The 21,342-nt window shown below is 35.5% G+C and overlaps 1 protein-coding gene across 1 annotated transcript in view; it reads right to left on the bottom strand.

Annotated features, from left to right (window-relative positions):
• LOC137156182 (cilia- and flagella-associated protein 46-like) overlaps positions 1-21,342 on the bottom strand; it is a 66,724-nt gene that overhangs the window by 5,022 nt on the left and 40,360 nt on the right. The window contains exons 18-28 of the mRNA XM_067552917.1: positions 17,712-17,924; positions 16,236-16,455; positions 15,812-15,961; positions 14,881-14,985; positions 12,088-12,269; positions 8,518-8,649; positions 6,845-7,010; positions 4,067-4,151; positions 3,838-3,976; positions 1,996-2,179; positions 769-928 (exon numbers count right to left, since the gene is read on the bottom strand). Of these exons, the coding sequence (XP_067409018.1) occupies positions 769-928; positions 1,996-2,179; positions 3,838-3,976; positions 4,067-4,151; positions 6,845-7,010; positions 8,518-8,649; positions 12,088-12,269; positions 14,881-14,985; positions 15,812-15,961; positions 16,236-16,455; positions 17,712-17,924 (1,736 nt within the window). The remainder of the gene's footprint in view (positions 1-768; positions 929-1,995; positions 2,180-3,837; positions 3,977-4,066; positions 4,152-6,844; positions 7,011-8,517; positions 8,650-12,087; positions 12,270-14,880; positions 14,986-15,811; positions 15,962-16,235; positions 16,456-17,711; positions 17,925-21,342) is intronic.

The following is a 21,342-nucleotide window of genomic DNA, read 5'->3' as shown; positions in this document are numbered from 1 at the left end:
ACATTATCAATGACATTTTAATTATGGCAGTCTTAGCAGAGGAATCATGCATCTTTCACAACTGCATCACACCACTTGTTCTTTTGACCCATCTCATCTATCTACATGAAAGAAGACAAAAGTGGAGGAGATGTCCGTTAATATCACACATTCTTCTAGAAATTAATTTCTTTCTTCAATTAGACTGGAACATTCTATCAAAACTGGTCACTGAGGCATTAGTAATGTGAATGTTACAAAGGGTAAACTTTTCAAAAGACCCTAGAGACCTAGGAGCCTAAGTTGCTTTTTCACAGCTGGTGCTGTGGAGGCTGAAGTCCCATTGACAATCATGTTTTAAAATGGGATTTAGGCAAACACTTCATGGGCAAGTGACAGTCTCTCTAAGTCTTCATTTTGCCATCTGCAAAATGGATACAAACCAGTTACTTACCACATCAACACTGGTTCTTTGAGAGTCTCTGGCACCTATCTGTGTGTCAACATGTTCCGTTTGTTCAGTGATTTCTTTAAGGGCCTGGTACGAAGTCCACTGAAGTTATTGACTTCAGTGAGTTTTGAATCAGGCCTTAAGTGAAGGAGCTCAGATTTTCATTTTAACTTCCTCTTTAACTATTTTATAGATTAAGACATATGTACTATAGAAGGTCTTTTTATATACTGAAAATGATCATATGCTTTTATCTTGTAAAAAGTAGTAAGACAAAAAGCATACACCGCTTTCATATACTGAAATTATTTTGAAGGATAAGTACATCATTTACACACCTTCTTCCTCAAGAGGTCCTGGGGCAAGTTTCATATGCAGCAAGGTTTCTACTGCCCAGTCCAGATGTTTAATAGCATCATTAAGAGGAAACTGATTGCAGTATAACCATTCTGCAAATTCCATTAGATAATCAACTTTCTGCCATTCACTTTCTTGTTTCTATAGAAAAGACAGCATGAGTTAGTTCTTATATTGTAGTTTGTAACATCTAATTACTGACACTAAGATCTATATAGATTTGTCATTAGTATTTTAGAAGCAAAAAATTAATTTTAAATAAATAGAAAGCAATTTACTGACATTGCTTAATCAGGGAAAATTTCTAATTCAATGTAATAAAAAAATCAGTATTGGTTAATTTCTTTTCTTTTATTAAAGTCTCCATCAATTAGTTACTGTGGGGCTCTTTCCTCCTTGAGAAAGACCAGGCAGTTTCAATAGCAGTAGTTCAAATGTGTTGACAGACAGTCCCAGGACTTAAACTACACCCATTTGGCTTTCCATCAGAAAAGTAATTTCAAAGCTGTGAAGAATAACCCATGCCAAATTAACTAACTGACAAAATCACCTGCAGACATTTAGTCCTTCTATTAAATTGAACTATTTTAAACTATGATGGCAAATAATACTAAATGAACATGCAGTTAATGCTTTACGTAATTATGTTTAATTCTAGAGTGATGGAGACATTAATCAAAGAAATTAAATCATGTAAAAAAATTCTTCTCTTTTACTCATTATCAGTCAATTACCATTGGGAAGGAGCTAAGCAGGGAGACAGTAGAATGGAGGACCGGGAGAAGAAGACTAAAAAAGGAACCTAAAGAATGGAAACTAACAATGGCAAGGTGTTGTATTTAAAATCTTGATGTGGGTTAAATCTGGTTCTCATCAGGATATTTCCACGGGCATTTTGGAAGGGGTCTCTATGTCTTTGGCCACAATTTTGGCAGCATCTATGAATACTTTTCTAATTAACATTTGATCCACTTTGCTATAGACTGTTTACCTCTGGAGGGTGGGCAAAGTTCAAATTAAATGAAGAAAAAGCTGACAATTATAAATATTGTATTACTTGCTTTAGAGAAGGATGACTTTGTACCTCCTGGAATATTATCTCACAAACCACCTTTAAAAATATAGGCATATATCGTCTCATACTTTCAAATTATGCACTTAAAATTATATTCTATTAGGAATCTATTAAAATTAACAACATAGGAGACCTGTAAAGCTTCAATGGCATTCTGATAACAGGTTAACTGCCCAACAATGTCTTTGGAGATTGGTGCCAGACGATGCCACATATGTGACAAATAGTCCTCACTTTCATCCTTGAATTTCTGAATGTCCATCATAAAGTTACGTCCAAGTCTTGCCTTCACTATAACCATATGTTTGAAAATTAGGCTAAAAAAAAAAAAAAAAAGGTTTTGAAATTAATCAATTTCTTATCTGTAAAATGATGTATGGTATGTTACAGTTGTGAAGGTAACTGCTCTTCACTGTTCATCTTTCTTTATAGTGAAGTTAATTGCCTGCTCCTCTGGACATTTAAAAACCTTAAGTTTAGAAAATAAGTTAGACCCTGAACCTGCAAAGATGCACATGTAACCTTATCCATTGTGACCTGTTCCTTTGACATCAATGAGATCCTCAACTAGTGTTAATTGTCATAGCTCTGTGCTTAAGTCTCTGTGTAAGTCTTTGGAGGATCTAATTTTAGAGTTTTATCCTAAGTAGATTACAGCTAGGGAAAATCCAGATTTCTGTTATTTTATTTAAAAAGCAGCAATACCCCTCCCTCCACCCTTCTCTCTGTCATCTAACATGAAATAGACATTGAAACATGTGAAACTGTAACCCTGCCCCAAGCACCACATTTAGACATAAATATTCCCATGGATTTTTTTGCAAAACAAACTGAATAATAACTAATCATTCAAATACGTTTTTATGAATTTATTAGCCAAATAACATCCTTCAACCAGACGATACATGCCTTGATGTTCAATAAGCTTGGTCCTTAAATAAAAGGAAGGATAAATATAATATTTTAAATATAGTATTTTAACTTAAAAAATGAAACAACATATATTAGGAGTCAACCCCCTGCAAAACAGCTTCAGCTGCATCCACTGTAATGAAGAGACCTGACCTCAAAGTCAGGAACAAGGGACATAAGAACTTAATGGAGAAATGTGAAATGTACCTCTGATGGTATACTATCTTAACTGGTTAAGCTGCAGACAAACTATAATGTCTGGCGGGTTTACTTAGAGAAGTAACATATCATTAAGCAAATTCCTAACTTGGCAGATGATATTAAATAGACAGGTGCCATGAAAACCATTCAGGACAAAGAAATAATAAAAAAGGGATCTGGAGAAGTTAAAACATGGCTCTATATTCTACATGTTCTATGTGTAGAACTCTCAATGAAAAATGCAGCATAACATCTGGGAGAAAAAACTGGGATCATATATTAATATTATTGTTTTATTACAATAGTGTCCAAAAGGAGCACAAAGTCTAAATTAGAGGTACACATACATATCGAGGGAAGACTAAGCTGCCTGAGATCCCATTCTCCTTAGCTCAACTTCATTTCAATGGGCTATTTGACTCATAACTTATCCTGCGATAACATCTAAAAAGCTTTTCTTACAACTTCTTACTTTTAAAGTCTGGACTTCAGATAGTAATTAGAAAAGAAGGAAACAGAGCAAAGAAAGATCCATCTCCATAATCAAACAGTTGAAAAGTACCTACTTATGAGCTTTTCTAAAGATGACATACACAAACATTATAAACATTTTAATTATAAGAAGCAGTCAAAGATCAATCCTTTCTTTGATACTCAAAAGCAGCATCAAAAAGCAAGGAAAAGACACAATATTGTCTTCTGTTATAAACATTGTCAACTCAACAGAAAGGGCAACCTTTATACAATTTTATAAATATATAAATGTAAAAATATATATTCAAATATCATCCATATTTTTCTATTTCTCAAGAGTCAGAATACTTAAAATGCTTCAGTAAAAAAGAGAGATCAACCTACTTACAGTCTATGTTTAGTTCGAGGCAGAACTTGAATGGCTTCATCTAACACTTTTAGCCCTGTCTCCCAATCACTTTTATCAGCATACATGTGGAATAATAACCCATAGAGGGATGTTCTTAACGTCAGATCTTCTTCAGTACCTTTGAAATACATTCAAATTATATATTAATATTGTGAGATTAGTGCAGCCATCTCACAGAAATATTAGGCTACAAGAATAAAATACATGCCTGGGAGAAAATGTCCTTCTGATGATCCACTACTTTGAAAATCCTTTGCAGGCCACTGATGAAGCTGCAACATATTTTCTGTTTCCTAAAAAGAAAAAGTAAATACACTGTCCTTACATTTTTGTTATTACAATTCTTCAGGCACTGCTATTGTTTTCTACATATAGATATTGTATTAATAGTTTAAATATTGTAACTGAATTTAACTTAACATTAATAATTGTTAATTGGGAGGGTGATTATGTCAGTTAATAAGCATAGGGAGTTGAAAACTAATAGTTGAAAACTACTACGATTATTTTCCCCCAAATCAAGGTTTCGAATACGAAAGTTACAGTAATAATGTGACAAGCAGGGATGAGAAAATTTAACCAATCCTCTGATATTCGTAAAATGGCATGGTGTATTACACAATTGCACTGATTAATACAATGAGCTATGTCATACATTCCCATACTATAATGTTGCTTGAGGTAACTAGATACCGTCAATCCTGTCTTGGCTTAGCTGGCTTTGGTTATGTAACTGGATCACCACAAATATCTCAGAAAGAAGTGATTTTTGGATGGATTTTTTAAAATCTTTTTTCCAATGTGGCCAACTCCAAAGATAATATTCTTTAAGTGTCTGGTTGTTTCCACATGCAAACCCAAAAATTATGATTCTGCTGGTGTACAGACCACAAACTACATAGTAAATTTACACTAGCAAATTTTCTAAACTAGAGTTACAGCTGTTGGACAACTGTTAGATTATTATCCTCAAGGACCATTCTAGAAGTAAGTGATGGAATTTCTAAGTTTTACCCAGAGAATTGAGGAGAACTCCAACATAGCTCATAGTAAATTGGTGGACTAAGCTAGGACACTTGTTTTTAAAGCTCTTAATCCTTAGCAGTGTTTTTCCTAATCTCATCCTCAAATTTTGTTTTGATTCAGATACCACCCACCTTTTCAGGGTGGTACACATCTTAAATTAGCTGCCAACTGTGCTTTGCAGTGTTGGACCACTGTATTACCTTGCCCTCCTGACATATATCTTAGGAACATAGGAATTACGATACTGAATCAGTATATGAAAGTGGTTAGTGTACACTATTTTCTGTCTCTGATAGTAGCCAGTACAATATGCTTCAAAGAAATCCTGAAGTGGACAACTATGGACTGACCTGCCTGTAGGGGCAACTAACCACAGTCAGTTAGTGACTGACATATGCTCTGAAGCATGAGGGTTTATAACCTTTCTTTTAAAAAAAAAAAAAAAAAAGGTTTTGTTCTGTCTAATGTATAATTGTGGATATTTTCATGACCCACATAAATGTCCAAACCTTTTTTTTTTTTTATGATTCCTATTAAGGTTTTAGCCCAAATTATATCCTCTGGCAATGAATTCCATAGGCTAATTATGTGTTGTATAAAAAAGCATTTCCTTTTATCATTTTTAAATATATTGCCTTATTAAGCTCTGTAAATAACCAGACTCTTAGCAAAAAGCATCTAATGGCACCTTATCTATAAACCATCCAAACTCCTTTAAGTTTAAAATTGTTCACATCATTATACTTTCAAGTAGAGTGATACTCATCAATTTTGACTTCTAATCACTGAATAAGCAGACCAGACATCGCTTCTGATTATTAGTGATTTATATATTATTTGGGGAGGAAATAAAATACAGTTTTCTGTTCTTTATTCCACACTCTGTTATCACATGATCTAAGACGCAGCGTGAGACTGAAATGGCACACTCTGATATTGCTCAGCCTAACTGCAAAAGATATGAACAAGTTTTTAAGGGCCTGATGCAAAACGCACTGAAGTGAATGGAAAGACTTCAGTGGAAGTTATATTAGTTGTCTAAAGAGAGAATTCTAAAAACTCCAGGTGTTTTTGAAGTACAAAAATAGAAAAGAAAAATGTCTCAATAAAGAGCAGGGGACTGGACTAGATGACCTCGCATGGTCCCTTCCAATGCTATGATTCTATGAAATACATGGTTATGTTTCAACATGACAGTGTGCACATATCAGAAGATGATCTGATGGTCCCCTCAGGCCTTAAACTCTATGACTTTGAGATTTGAAGAAAATTAATGTGATACAGTCTATTATGCAGCAAGTATTTCCTATCTACCTACTTACCAAATGGTAATTAGAAAGATACCTATTTCACAGTGCGTAAGAGATTTTACTGAAAAGGTTTAAAAAGTATTTCATTTTATTATTGTTTTTTAAAACCCTTTCAGTTACAGTTTTCCCCTCAAAACTATTGAATATTTTGTTGAATACCAGTCCCATCTGAAGAAAGTATGTGATATAAGGACTGTTTCAGGAAGGTGGAAGTGAAATCAGATATTTTGCGGTTTGACGATGTCCTGTAGATCAAGAGCAATACGATCTACTCACACCAGCAATTTGCAAGTAACTTTTTCCCCCCTGTATTTTCTTATAATAATATTTTCTATTAATCTTATTTTGTAAGCTTCAGAATGGGACATCTGAAAGTCCTAACCTGCAGCAAAATCTTTTCGAAGAAAACAGTTCTAATTGAGAGGCTATGGATGAGGAGGGTGGACGTGTGTGCAGATGACAGAGAATTTAAGTGCTCATGAAAGATACTTTAGATTGACAGATTTGACGTCTTCTCCCTCCCCCAGGAAATAAAATCCTGAAGTAATAGTTTCATAGTTTCAGAGTGAAGCAAAATTTTGCTTCAAAAATCACAACTGGTCATTAAATACTACAAAAATACATTAATGCTCCTTATTAGATATTCTTACCTGCTTAATTTTAGATTCTGCTTTAATAATATTTTTGAGAATTGTTTCTGTAGGCTCTTTAAGCTGTTCTCTGTCTAATGGAGAACCTATAAAAGGTAAACATGCATTCCAGAAGTGTCTTGCTGCCAGCATTACAAGGGCACAGTTTCCTGTTTCACCTGCATATCTGAGGGAGAAAAGGATAATTGAACTGAGAAAAGACTGCCATTCATGCTAACCTGCATGTTGTAGTCAATATCTGCTAAACAATCATGAAATCACCCAACTCAGCTCCCTTTGTGTCCTAATCAGGATTTATATATGTCCCCCAGAGGTGAGAGGCTTTGAATTAACTCACTATAGAAAGCATTTTTTATTTTGAGTAATGAATATGTTCATACTCACAAACAGCAGCAGTAAGAAATAAGTAAAAAGATATACTTTTATATGATGCAATTAACATGTATTTGTTATATTTAATTGTAACACCATTTGAAGAGTCTTTACTACTAAAACTTTTGAAATTATGTTTGGGAGTCAGAATAAAGCTCACTATTTATAAGCTATTGTGTTTCATCTCCCAACCATGTTAATTTCTCATTACAGTAACATTTTTTAAAAAAATAACTCAAACTACTATGTGGTTCTGATGAAATAAAGTAATATGAGGACATAACATGAATGTCCCTAGTTCCATACAAGAATAGTTTCTGTGACACTATTCCGCACAATTACTATTTTGGTGTCCTGAAGTTAATAATTCTCCCCAGTTGTGGTACCATGCCATCTTTCCAATAAGTGGCTTAAATCCCATCATCTAGCTGGAAATGAGAATCTTTTAAAGTAATGGACTGTTACCAGATGGTGATCCCTAGAGCTTCCTCACTATGTTTACCAGAATGGTCATAGCGTTTGGCAAAGTTATGCAATTTTAGCATTTTTTCAAGGTCTGTAATCCCTTCTTATAACTTGTCACTTGATTTATTATTATAGCCAATGTTTTGCGAGCAATATTTCTTGCCTCCCTCTACAATCTCTGTCCAGCTGTCTACCTATGCCCATCTCTCTACAGAATACTAGATTTTTTATGAAGAAGTCTCTGTTCATCATTTGCTCTTAAAGGAGCACAGAATTGTTTGCTTTAACCAGATATCCCCTAATGATTCTGTTGCAATGGTTGCTCTAATTTATCCCATCATACACTTTTTAATAGTTGATGGAAGGGAAAGTTTTGGAATATTCGCAGTCTCAGGTAAGACTTTCAGATTCTCATATATTAAAAATTCAAATCCAGTCTACTTTTGATTGCCAGTGGAATCAATTATTTCCTTCTTTTGTTTGGAAGATTGATATTATTTACTGTCCCCAGTACTGCTATTTCCTACAGGTATTAGATAATGGGTTCTCTCTCGCTTCGGATCTGTGGCTTCGCCTTCAATGACTAGGGGTACCTTTAAAGATACTAATTTTGAAGCTCCAGGATCCAGATATATGGGAGACACGAGTGTTCAGTATTTTTCTGAATTGGAAGATCTCACCAGATCCTTTGTTAAGTATTTCAGCCCACAACATTTTGCAGTTAAGCCACTTCTTAGGAAAGAAGAATATGTTGATCTGGCTCCAAAATTTGAATTCTATCAAAAATTAAAGCTTCTTTAGATTATTACGCCGTGTGCCATCAAAATACAATATACCTTGCACTTTGAACAAAGGCTTTCGATGCTGCTAAGCGCAAATGTTTTTTTCCAGCCAAATTTTCCATTATACTCCTTCCCTGTATACAAGCAGCAATGCTTAACGTTTCTTGTCTCGCTGTGTAATCATGCCTGCAAAAAGACAAATAATTCATGACATGTTCTAATCTTATAGACTAAGAATACATCCATTCCCATTGACTGATGCCTACAGTCTTTGTTTTTTACAAAACGGTGTTGTTATAGCCTTTGTACGTAAAAACCTTTTTTCAATTTCTACTAGAACTAAAAACTAAATTTGAAAACTTTTTTTTTTATAATCAGATATCTAATTATGAAACTTATATGCTGTGTAGCTTCAATCAAATATTACTCTATACTTTTTATACTCTACCTTTCTGGTTTTATTAGAGAATACTGTAGTCATATTAGGGATAACAACATTTACATTAATTAGATAGAGAAAATACATTTGCATTGATCACCTGCTTATCCACAATCAAAATCCAAGTCAAACAAAATCTTAACTCAGGGTTTTTTGTGATATAGCTAGTCTAACATTTGTGTGTTTTTTAAAGAACAAAACAAACCAGCATAGAAAATTTGTTATCCTTCTAGTTTCTTCTGGGATTGATCCGCCCCCCCATTAATGCAGCACGCTCTAATGCACACAACACTATCCAGACTTGTATAGGGGTTTTCAGGCTAAGTCACACCTTTTAGCCTGCCCACTGCAGAGTATTTCCATGGTTGCATAAAACACTGAAATGTGTTAGTGGATAACTTTAAATTTAGCTAGCAACTTTAAACAATAGAACTATGGACAAGGCTCCAGGAGTCCACTTCTGATCTTCTCCCCTGTGAATTTATTCAGGGTGGGGTGAATGAAGGAGAGATCAATCCCAGGAAGGAAATAATCAGGTAAAAATGTTCCATTCTGAGACATTTGGATCTCAAAGCTTTAAGAGAAAAATGTTAATATATGTATTTTTGCAGAAAAAAATATTCTCTTGTATCTATATTATGCAAACTTAAAAAACAACTGTATGCATAGGAGAGAATAAAAAGAACATTTTTCAAAAGGAACTCACTTTTACTGCATCCCCAGGTCCATCTGGCTTAGCATCTACCATTTATAGCAAAAACTATTATGCAACAATGGTTATGACCACCAGAGTTCACTAGTGTTCCACAGTTCAGTTTTACAACTGAAAAAATGCAAACCAAAGCAAAATTATAAGCCCTATTTTGCCCTAATGTTGCTCTTTACCATACAAAGAATGAAAAATGAGTATTGCTTTCATTTATACAGGACAAAAGCATGAGGAATCCTGGACTAAAATTATGTGTCGAAGATGAAAATATTTTATCTAGTCATTGATTCATGGATTAAAAAGCCTTCAGAGAGCTGGTCTCTCTCTATGATATTCAAGAGCCCTATATATTGTATTATCTCATTTAGGTGAAAGATTTGAAAAAATGTAGAAAGTCAATTTCCCAGTGAATGGCTGCAAATGATAAAGAGTTTTTCCAGTTAAAGTCGGCATTTAATTACGCTCAAAATTTTCCATCCAGAATTATTTTTTTCCTGTCAGTATAAAAAACAATGTTATTAATCAGGCAGATTTCATCCATGTTTGGTCAAACCACATTCCCTCTTTGGGTTGCATATTTAAATCTGGGGATCTGCCTTTGTGGACGATAGGACTACATCAGCAGATCCTCAGCCTTGTGTGGAAGTTGCCTTATCCCCAGATACGAAGCCAGTTTTCAGACTGCAACTCATTTCTTAACATTCTCATTGCACCTAGGTATTGCAACATAAATGACATATAAAATCTTCCAGGTCCTAATCTTGGGCCTGCTGCATGACTGCTGAGGAGAGTAATGGAACACGAAGAGCCCACTTTATAAGGGGCTACGTCCATCTCCAGAACCTCTGGAGGGAAAGAGTAGCTGCCACTGGGCTATTCTTCCTCCTCCTACAGAAGTGGGCAGGCAATGGATGAGCAGAGATGTGGGCAGTCTTGGCACCACCCACAAACAGAATCAGTCCATGCATCAAATGCAGTGCACTGAGGAACACAATCCACATCACCAGAAGGGCCAGCAGAGATTACCTCCCCCCTGGAATGAAGTGAAAACAGAAACAAGATTGTGAGTGTTAAAGGCCCCAGTTTAGATAATCATTAAGCACATGCTTAATCTTAAGTATATGATTCACTTCAGTGAAACTTTAGCATGTGTTTAAATGTTTTCCTGAACTGAGTCCAGGACTCACAATCTGCTTCCTGCATTGCCCCCTTACTCAGGCTACACTGTAGGTGTGACGCTGTCTGGATTAGGGGTAATCATTTCTAATAATACTGAGATCTATATTGTAAAATTACAATAATTCATACAAGCTATGCCATGTCAGATACCATTGGAAAGGTTATAATTCGCTAAGAATGGTAAGCACGTTTATATGTATGTGTCAATTTTGTATTGTAAGTTCTAAATATGTATGGCATATTTGTTTTTCAATTTGTGCTGTGTTTCTGGGTGACACCCCAGACAGGACCACAGTAGCACTAAGCCTGCTTAATGGCCCATCAAGAGAACTCAAAGGAACAATGAATCCAATGAAAGAACCCAGCAGTTACACCTTATAAATCACCAGGGCATGTAAGAACATGCCTATGGACAGGCGACTCTGAGGCTTTTCCATGCCATGTGCTGTTTAGCTGTGGTTGGGACAAGCCACATGACAAAGGAACATAAAAGGCAGCTACACCACCCCCACTTTGTCTTCATTCCTGCTTCCTACTTCTGGATCAACTCATCTACAACTGAAGCTGTGAAACAAAGGACTGAGACCCATCCAAGTACTACTCCAGAGGAACTGTACAAGCCTGCAAACTCCACAATTCTGCTGAGAATCTGATATATATGGACTTCAAAGTCATTTATAATAAACCTTTAGTTTTAGTTACTAAAGGATTGGCTGGCAGCGTGGTATTTTGGGTAAGATCCAAACTTACAATGATTTGATAATGTGGCTGACCTTTGGGGATCAGGAGAACATTTTTGGTAAAGGGAATAGAATTTAAATAACTTACTCTTTACTGGAACTAATGCTAATTGGAGGCTAGAGACTGAATTGCCATAAAGGGGGCTGTGTAACTATTTGTTTTAGCTTCTTGATAACCAGTGTGGGCAACAAGAGGCACTGTTTGCAACTGGTTGGTGAATCTAACTGCAGTTTTAGCCATCAGTTTGGGAAGAATCTGCTCTCCTTTTGCAGCTTCCCTTGACCTTGGCATTTTCAGGTGGGCTACCCTAGGCTCAGTCGGGTCACAGTAGGATTACAATCTAGTCCTCAACACTCAAACAGTGCTGGAACTGCTAATCACAATAGAATGAGTGAAAGAGGGAAGTTTCAGCTTTTACTCTTAAATGTAGTTTTTTCCTCTTTAAACCAGATCCTTATCTTTAACAATTTCAGTTATAAAAATCACAAACATTTACATATCTTACTGAATGTTTTAAAGTTATTTTATGTTATAATGGAAAATCCTCTATACTTACATTTCATGTTTCTTCACATCTGTATCATAAAACATTGCATCATCTAATTGCAAAGTTCTTTGGGAACAAGTCATCACTATTTCATGGTCATCTGATACATATGCAAAATGTGTAAGTCGTGTCAATGTCTGCAATTCCACTAGTGGATCTGACCAGTTGCATTCTAAAGTCATTTTCACCAACTGCAAATAATAGCAAAAGAAATATGTTCTCTTACGCTATCATTCTGATTGTCAAGCACTTGTCAGACACAATTGCAAGGATATACAATATTTTATACAGGCCACTAACAACTTTGTAAAGCCTCAAAGAAAACAATATATATAAAGATATAATCACATACTTCCATTTCTGTCCTTCAGCTCATACTGCCCCATACATTATATGACTGTCTCACGATCAATGTATAAGACAAGCTCTGATTCAAATAGCAGTTTATAGAGCTACAGTCCATTTTCATTCAAATCCTCCTTATGTCCACAAATACAAAATTTTAAATATATATATATATATATATATATATATATATATGAATATGAGAGAGAGAGAGAGAGAGAGAGAGAGAGAGAGAGAGAGAGAGAGAGAGAAACAAATTTAAAGTTATCCTATCTTCTCTGTGTCAGTCTTTTAGGTTGCAAAATTGGAACACAGCCCTTCTATCGTTGCATCTTGTACAATACCAAATACACTGTGGTCACTACACAAACAAAAAATTAATAATTACAGGCAAAGAAAAATGTTGAATGTGACCTACAGAATTAGAATCAGGAAAGAAAGGTTATTTATCATGACGACGATAGTTCTTAAAGAATACTGTTGGCATAATTTTCTACTCTGGGCATATGTCTGCACTCCATGCATTGAGTCAGAACCCTTTAAAAAGAAGATGACTATTAGGGCTTGGTGCTAAATGACAACCAGAAGGACTGAGGTTTCCAACTGTATTTTTATTTCTTTCACTTACTGGATCCTCTATTAGAGCCTCCAAATAAGAGGAGTCAGATTTTTAGAATAATGCATTCAACATTATATTCTGTTTCTGAAACTAACAGAATGATCATTTGAACCGTTATCTGGTCCTGAGGATCTTTGGGACAAAGAACTACAGTTACAGCAAAGATACTTATGTGTGTGTGTGTGTGTGTGTGTATATATATATATATATATATATATATATATATATATATATGCTTAGTTATATGTTTATATAGACCATGTAACCTGGATTTCCTGGTTTTTGAGTAAAGCTAAGTGAAAATTATTGGGTTGATTGGTACACGGGAAATTCTGTAGCTACTTTAAGTCAGAGTTTGGGGGGGTTGCAGGATCATTTTAGTTTTTGAAACTGCATATGGGTGTTCAGCCATCAAAACCTAGATCTCATGAACTCTGTGTACACTTATATCTGCTAAGAATCCAATCTTTGGAGCCAGTTGATACAACAAGCTATCTGCTAAAAGTTTAAATAATAATCCCATCAGATTCACATGTGGTAAATTTCAAGTCCCCCAAAAAGATTACAAATAAGTGGAAAAATGTGCACCACGCCTTTCAAAAATCTCTTTATAGTAGGATGTAAAAATATTAAAAACTACCATGTGACAGATATTACCATTCAGCAATAGCGACCATAATGTAATTACATTTAAAATCATTGTAGGGGAAAAAATGCCAAAGAATCTCACCACAACAGCATTTAACTTCAAAAATGAGGAAGCTAGTTAAAAGTAAATTAAAAGGAACAGTCACAAGAGTGAAATGCCAGCACACTGCATGGACACTATTTTAAAACTACCCTAATAGAAGCTCAAACTAAATGTACACCACAAAATAAACAAAACAAAACAATGAGGACCAAAAAAACACCACCATGGTTAAAAAACAGAGTAAAACAGGTGGTTAGACGCAAGAATTCTTCCTTTAAAAACTTTTAGTCAAATAAGGAAAATGAGGAAAATAAAACTAAGTATAAACTCTGGCAAGTCAAGTGTAAATGTATAATAAGATAGGTGAAGAAAGAATTTGAAGAGCAACTAGCTACAGACACAAAACTAATAGCAAATATTGTTTTAAGTACAACAGTAAGCAGGCCACTGGATGATCGAGATGCTTATGGAGCACTCAAGGAAGACGAGACTGTTGCTGAGAAGATAAAATAATTCTTTGCCTCAGTCTTCACCGCAGAGGATACAGGGGAAATCTGCACACCCAAGTCATTCTTTTTAGGTGACAAATCTGAGTAACTGTCCCAGATTGTGATGTCAATAGAAGAGGTTTTGAAACAAACTGATAAATTAAACAGCAATAAATCACCAGGATAAGATAATATTTACCCAAGAATTCTGAGCTCTACTAACAGAACTACTAACGGTGTTACATTACTTATTGCTTAAATCAACCTCTGTTCCAAATGACAGGAGCGTAGCTAATGTAATGCCAGTTTTTAAAAAAAGGCCACAGAGGCAATCCTGGCAATTACATGCCAGTAAACCTAACTTCAGTACCAGGCAAACTGGATGAAACTATAGTAAAGAACAACTTTCACTGTTCTTACCATACCCATTTTGTGGTTAACTGTAGAAATCCAATCTCCAGGGATGTTCATTTACTAACTGTTATGATCATTACATTAACTTTAAAAAGAAAGAAAGTAAAAAATGGCATAGATCACCAACAGAAATGATTTTGTATCCAGCTATCCAAAACTGAGATTATAGAAAGACCAGCAACATCTTCAGTATGTAGACGTACATATTATCAAAAGTAAAAGCCTAGTAAAACAAAGCTAAATACCTGAGACAAACTGGGAACAATGAAGTCCATGAGACTCAGGCCATTACATGAATACATTTCCAAAGCAACAAGAATTTTTGTGATTGGATTTTGTCCCTCGTCATTCTAAGAAGCAAGAAATGTCACATTTATTCCAAACTTTTTGCATGTATAAACATAAAATAATGCAAATTCAGTAATTTAGACAAAGGGATATATTTTAATTATGTTTGGGAATATATATATATATATATATATATATATATATATATATATATATATATATATATATATATATATATATATAGGGCTGTCGTGCATTAAAGGGTCATTTAGCAACTACAAAAAGTTGTTCAACTACTCTTCTCTATTGTGTCCCTAAAATGTAAATTTTGATAGGAGTTATGAATTATATGAATTAAATAAAAACTATCAAATAAAAATTCCAATAGTTTCAGTATGAGATTAGCAACTATACAATATATATGATATAAAATTTTATGAGATTGTGGTTTTATTAGATACATTTTAAATAAAAACAAAACACGAATTTCCATTGAAATACATCAGCAAGAACAAAAATTAAAATTAATATTAATTATATAATGAATATCTGATATTATATATTTATTGAAATATACTTGAGTTCTCTTACCACTTTATAACTCTATAAATGTATATCTTTAAACAATGGTGTAGTTATGGTGTCATCATATGAGTTACCACAAATTATTTCTTATAGCTAAAGATAGAAAGCAGAAATAAAAAAAAACCTCAACAGAGTCATTTCTATGCCCATGCAAAAAACTAATTGTGTTTTGTAATGCTTTTATGGGAATAACCAAACCTTATTTTCCATATTGCATTCAAAAAGTGTACATATTCTCATATAACATACTAATTATGAAAAATATGTATTCATTTTTCACATAGGATTTCACAGAATCTATACCTCATCATCAGTTCCAAGTTTATGCCCAATTTGTTGCTGCAGTAACTGTTTCGCTTTCACCCAGGTAGCAATGATCTGTTGTCGTACAGCTATAGGTACCAGTTCATTAGGTATATTTCCATTTGTCAAATTCAAGGCAAATTCACAAACCTAAAATCCAAGAAAAAAATAAAACTTAGAACATGAATTCACAGCCTTATGAATCTTATGAATACAAGGCACTCCTCAGAGGGTACGCTGAGAATATTGTTTATCATTCTATCTGTCTAACATCTCTGTGAGGCAACTGGGTTAAAAGATAAAGGCCCCAGTTCCCCAGTTGAGCTGTGCTCAGTAAAGAACTTGTGTGTGCCTGTATGTGTGTGGGGAGAGGTGTTCCTGCAAATATAGTGGTTTAATAGGAAACAGCAATGAGAACTTTTACCTCTAAGGCTGCTTTAATATCAGGGAGTCCATTTGGATCCACTGACAAAGGTTGGACAATGTTTGTTTTTTCAAGCCCTCTTATTGAGGCCCTTTTACTTTTGTCTGTTGCTGCGTCTATCTTTTTCTTCTCATCAGTTTTCAAATCTGACTTTGGAATCCAACAAAGAATTAGGCCTCGAGCCAAAGCATTACATAACATCACCAAAACAACAGTATTTCTGAAAGATAAAACAAAAAGGCTAAGTGTAAGAAATATCTCCCTAGAGCAAAATAAAGATGGTACAGAAAGACGATTAACACTTCTCTAAATTCCAAGTTTCCTTGGAAAACAAATTTATGAAACATTTGCAAAATAACCCTAAAGAAACACTTTCACATGGGGAAAAAGTTAAATTTAGAAAAATTTAGCCTTCATGTTTTTTCATAATATTCTTTCCAAGGTGTTCTATATTAAGATCTGCCATTACCTACTGGAAAATATTCTGTTCATGAAACATTTTGTCTATGTATCAGTTCAAGATTTTTATTATTCCTCTACTCTCACTTGTAGTAATAAGCATATCTGCATGAAAATAAGAGGTATTTCCTCATTAGTTCACTTGCATCAACTCCTCTTACATGAAATCATACTTCATTTGTAACATTGTATTAATTTCCACAACAATCAATTATTGAGTTGCAAATTAGCAATAGTTTTAGCAGATATCCCTTCTGGTAAAGCACAGACCAACATCTGACTGAGATATCTCATAGTAACTGTGATGCCTACATTATTAACTTTTCTTTTCCTTATTAATGTGCATTCTACACAACTACATGAGGGCCCTGATAAAAGTGACTCCAAAACAAGTAATGATTACTGCTTCTTCTGGAGAATTCGTTAATCTGACTACATGAAAAAAAATGTTCTTCTGGGTGGACTACTGGAGACAATATTAAGGCACATACTGTATAATGCTTTGCTTTGATTATTAAACATTTACAATGAATAGAATGTACTAAATTTGAGAGAGATGGACATCAAATGAATACATTTCAGGATATCCAGCTTTGGCAAGAGAGTGTGCTGAGGAAGCATTTCCTTTTGATTAGGCACAGTAAATGCTGCTATTGCAGGTTCCCTGCTGCTATTCCCAATCTAAAAAGACCATATCAGCTTTGCATAGTAACTCTTTAAAATTAATAAGGTGTAGAATGGGTAGAGTGAATATCCTACAGCGTTAGACTGAGGAGCTTCATTTTTAAACCAACTAATCCACTTACTATCTTAAATATCCAGGCACATATCAAAGCAGCATTTAGTCCCAATCAAATAAAACACTAACAACATTTCTTCAGTGCTACTGGGATATGGCACAATGAAAAACTGATTTATGATATTAGTGAAAAAATATTTTTAGAATTTACTTTTAGCTTCATAAATGGCTTAATAGGAAAGAGCAAGGTAATAATCAAACTCAACCGTCACACTTACCCACTGTGTCCAGTATTCTTGATTGCACTGAGAAGACTCTGCAAGGACTCAACAATCTCTCGCTGTCTTCCCGAAGCTATAAGATGTTTATTGTGATTTAAGACATACACCACTGCGTTGTGAACAATCCAGGCCTCATTTAACTCTTCTCCCATTTCTGCAGCCCGCAGAAAGTTTTCCATAGCATATTGGGATAACTGGTCTACCCAGATACTATAAAATTAATAGTAAAAATCTATTATTCCAAATCTACAAAACCAAAATGAATATATTCTAAGAGCTAGAACTTACAAGCCTGATCCAGCAAAGCATTTTTTAAATATAACATTTTGCATGGAACTTCCTACTTGTTTTGTTTTTAAAATAAGAAATAGATTGGGGGGAGGGGGAAATAGGAAAAGCAACATAAGGAACATCTGTCTCCAGAATGCTGAAACACTACTGTCATCCAAAGTAATGCAAATAGTGTGTTCCATAATCCAAATCTAATGTCTTATCCCTGAGGCACCTTATAAAGTGTACATGAGTCCATGCCTCAGTCCCAGAGCTCATTACAAACTTCAGATTAAAGCTATAATTGAATATAGATTTTTAGTGTGCATTTAACTTTCCAGCACATCCCCAGCTTGCCTGCCTGGACAGTTGGGTTAAAGTGCACAGGAGGGCACCGAATGCTGCACATTTTTCAAACATTCATAGATTTTTACGACCAGAAGGGACTGTTATAATAATCTATCTTCACCTCCTGCATAACACAAATCATAGAATCCATCCAGTAATTTCTGCATCACGCCTGTAACTACTGTTCTTTCTATACAGCAGGTTTATAATTACTGTTCCCTCTAGGTTGAGCACATGCATGGAAGCACATCCTGCTAGCAGGTAGTGTACATAACTAAGTGCTTGCTGCCTAGGAAAACTTTCTCCCACTGTTTCTAGCATCACTGGTCTGGGGAGAGTGGGGTGAAGAAGCTCAAAAGGGCTCCTTCTTCTCTTGGCTGCTTCCTATAACAGCTCTGAATGTGTCTGGAACCGTCAAGGACATTTTGGTGCCACATGACTCACATTTCTAAATTGCCTTTTTTCCCCCCACTCGGGCCATAGTGTTGATTGAAAATGAGGAGTAAAGGAACTGATGTAAAACTAGCTGAGAACCACAGAACTCCACACATGGGAATAGTCCCAAATCACTTGATTACATGGAGAAAACTGGCAAGAATTGTACAGCAGCATAGTTAGCAAGTAGTTTAGAACCTGCAACAGCATACTTCTAAAAACTATTCTTTGCATAGTAGATTACATATTACAGTATAAACACAAGTATCCTCAAAATAACAAAAGGAGAAGGAGATGAATTCAAGGTCAAGACAACTGATGTACAGAAGATGAGTCTCACACGTATTACTCTCCCCAAACACTCTAATTCATGACAGGCTCTACATGTAGCCAGATGCTTATTACTTTCTAGTTGCAATCTTGTGGCACCAAGGAGCATCGACTCTTTAGAGTAGAACAACAACATTTTATCATGGAGGAAACACTACCTAATCATAGAGAGGCTTTAAGCTTCAAATCATGACGAAATTGAATGTAGGTGGAAGCATCCCTCAGTTTGTATGTCTTTAATTTCCTATTAAGCCCTTCTTTAATTAAAGCTTTTCTTGAGAGCATATTGAAGTATGGAAGGCTAGACGATGCCCTAATGATTTTAATAAGGATCTACCACATCCTTTTGCTTCTTCAGGGTCTATGCTAATTTATCTGCACTGAGAGAGTCCCTCCACTACATAAAAGATCACTGAGCCACTCTGACCTTCCTGCTGCAAACCTGATGCAAGATCTCAGGAGCTGCCAAGCAGTATTTTCAGTGGCAGGGGTTCACAATGTCATGTTCCTTGCATCAAATGTTTTGTTTTGGTTTTTTTTTTTATTTAACAAATGAATGTCTCCATGCCTTTTAAAACATCCCTAGCTGTTTTGGAATTCTTTGATTCCTTTTTAATTAAGATAATATTTTCCCCCAAGTGCTTCAGGGGCAATGCAATAATAAAACAAATCTTTTAACTATAAAATGAGTTTTAAAGATGCACACTCCACCTATTAATCTAGAGGCAGGATATCTCAAAATATTGGTAACATTTTTATACAGCGTTATATGGCTACACAGAATCTGATTGCTTGATTCATATGACCAAAACATTTCACTGTTGTTATTGTTATTTGTATTATTGTAATGCCTACAGTCACCAATTGAGATCAGGGATTTACTGTACTAGGCACTGTATAGACAGATAGTGTGAGAGACAGCCCCTTCTGCAATAATCTAATTACACAAGACAGACAATTGATGGAATGGTGCACAGAGAGGCACAGTAACTTGTCCAAGGTCACACAGCAGCTTAGACCCTTCCTACACTTACCTCTGGGATTCGGCGGCAGTCGACAGGAGTTACGCAAGCTACGCAAAAAACTTGTGTAACTCCCATCGACTTCTGGCCTCCTCTTCTGCACGCTGTATTCACTGCACTGCACTGTGTTCCTGTCGACGCAGCACTATGCCACTTGCGAAGGTGGTTTCTGGATCGACTGAGCGGGTCTTCATTGACCGCTCAGTCGATCCAGAGCAATCGATCTGACGGCGGCGACTTTGCCGCCATCAGTGTAGCTGTAGCAGCAGATCTGGGAACAGAATCCAGGTGTCCTGTGTCCCTTAATATTGGCCTCTTTCCAAATCTGCACACTAGTCAAAATATTTGTAAATATTCACCAGTATCAAAAAGCAGATTTTCTGCTGTGCTCTACTCCAGTAGAGACTGGCGACAAGCCCCTGGCAATCATACATCCAGCAGAGCCCCTAGGGCTCTCCCCCAAAAACTACAGGAGAAGGGGGTGTGAATGGGCACGAAGTTATCAAGGAGAGGTGGAGAGTTAATATGGCTGAAGCATTCCCCAACTGGTGGACTGTTCCCTGAGGACCACAGTCAGCTGGCACAATGGATCATCCCCTGGCTGCTCTACCCTGGGGTTGGAGTAGCGAAGAGAATTAGAGATAAAAGCATGATGGCAACAGTAAACATCTCAGAATCCCTTACTCTTATTTTACTTTATTTTTCCTCCACTGCTTTTTAGAAAAGAATAATGTACTGTACTCACCTTCTTCCTACACTAAGTTGCCACAAGTACTGGTATTCTCAGGGCTGTGATGTACCTCAATAGCCTTTCGGCTGACTGCTTCTCTTTCATGTTCAATGGCAGCCAGCACAAAGGATCTTGAGGCACATCAAAGACAGTGATTTCAGATACTCAACAGGAAACCATAATTTCTGCAGCAAATCATCAGTCTGCCAGGTCAATATGTCAGACTAAGTTTATTTTTTAAAAGAGGACAGAAACAGAAGAAAGGGGAAAAAAAGGAGGTTAGAGGAGGATTTACTCAGGGGATATATTTGCTAGGAAATGGTTGCTCTTCACTCTCAGTTTTTCAGAGTATTACATATAAATTTTTTAGAGGAAATTACTGTCCCTCAGCCTAAACATTCAGCACTACATAATAATATATTATACTGAATGATAATAATAATCTAAACTTCTACAGATCTTTCCATCTGAAGATCTCAAAGAACTTCAAACA

This window comes from Emydura macquarii, unplaced genomic scaffold (assembly GCF_026122565.2).
Source record: "Emydura macquarii macquarii isolate MOO-44397 ecotype Brisbane River unplaced genomic scaffold, CSIRO-AGI_Emac_v2 contig_1390, whole genome shotgun sequence".
In the NCBI taxonomy this organism is placed as follows: Eukaryota; Metazoa; Chordata; order Testudines; family Chelidae; genus Emydura; species Emydura macquarii.
Note: the sequence above shows the minus strand (reverse complement) of the source record. Positions and strands in the feature narration are given on the sequence as shown.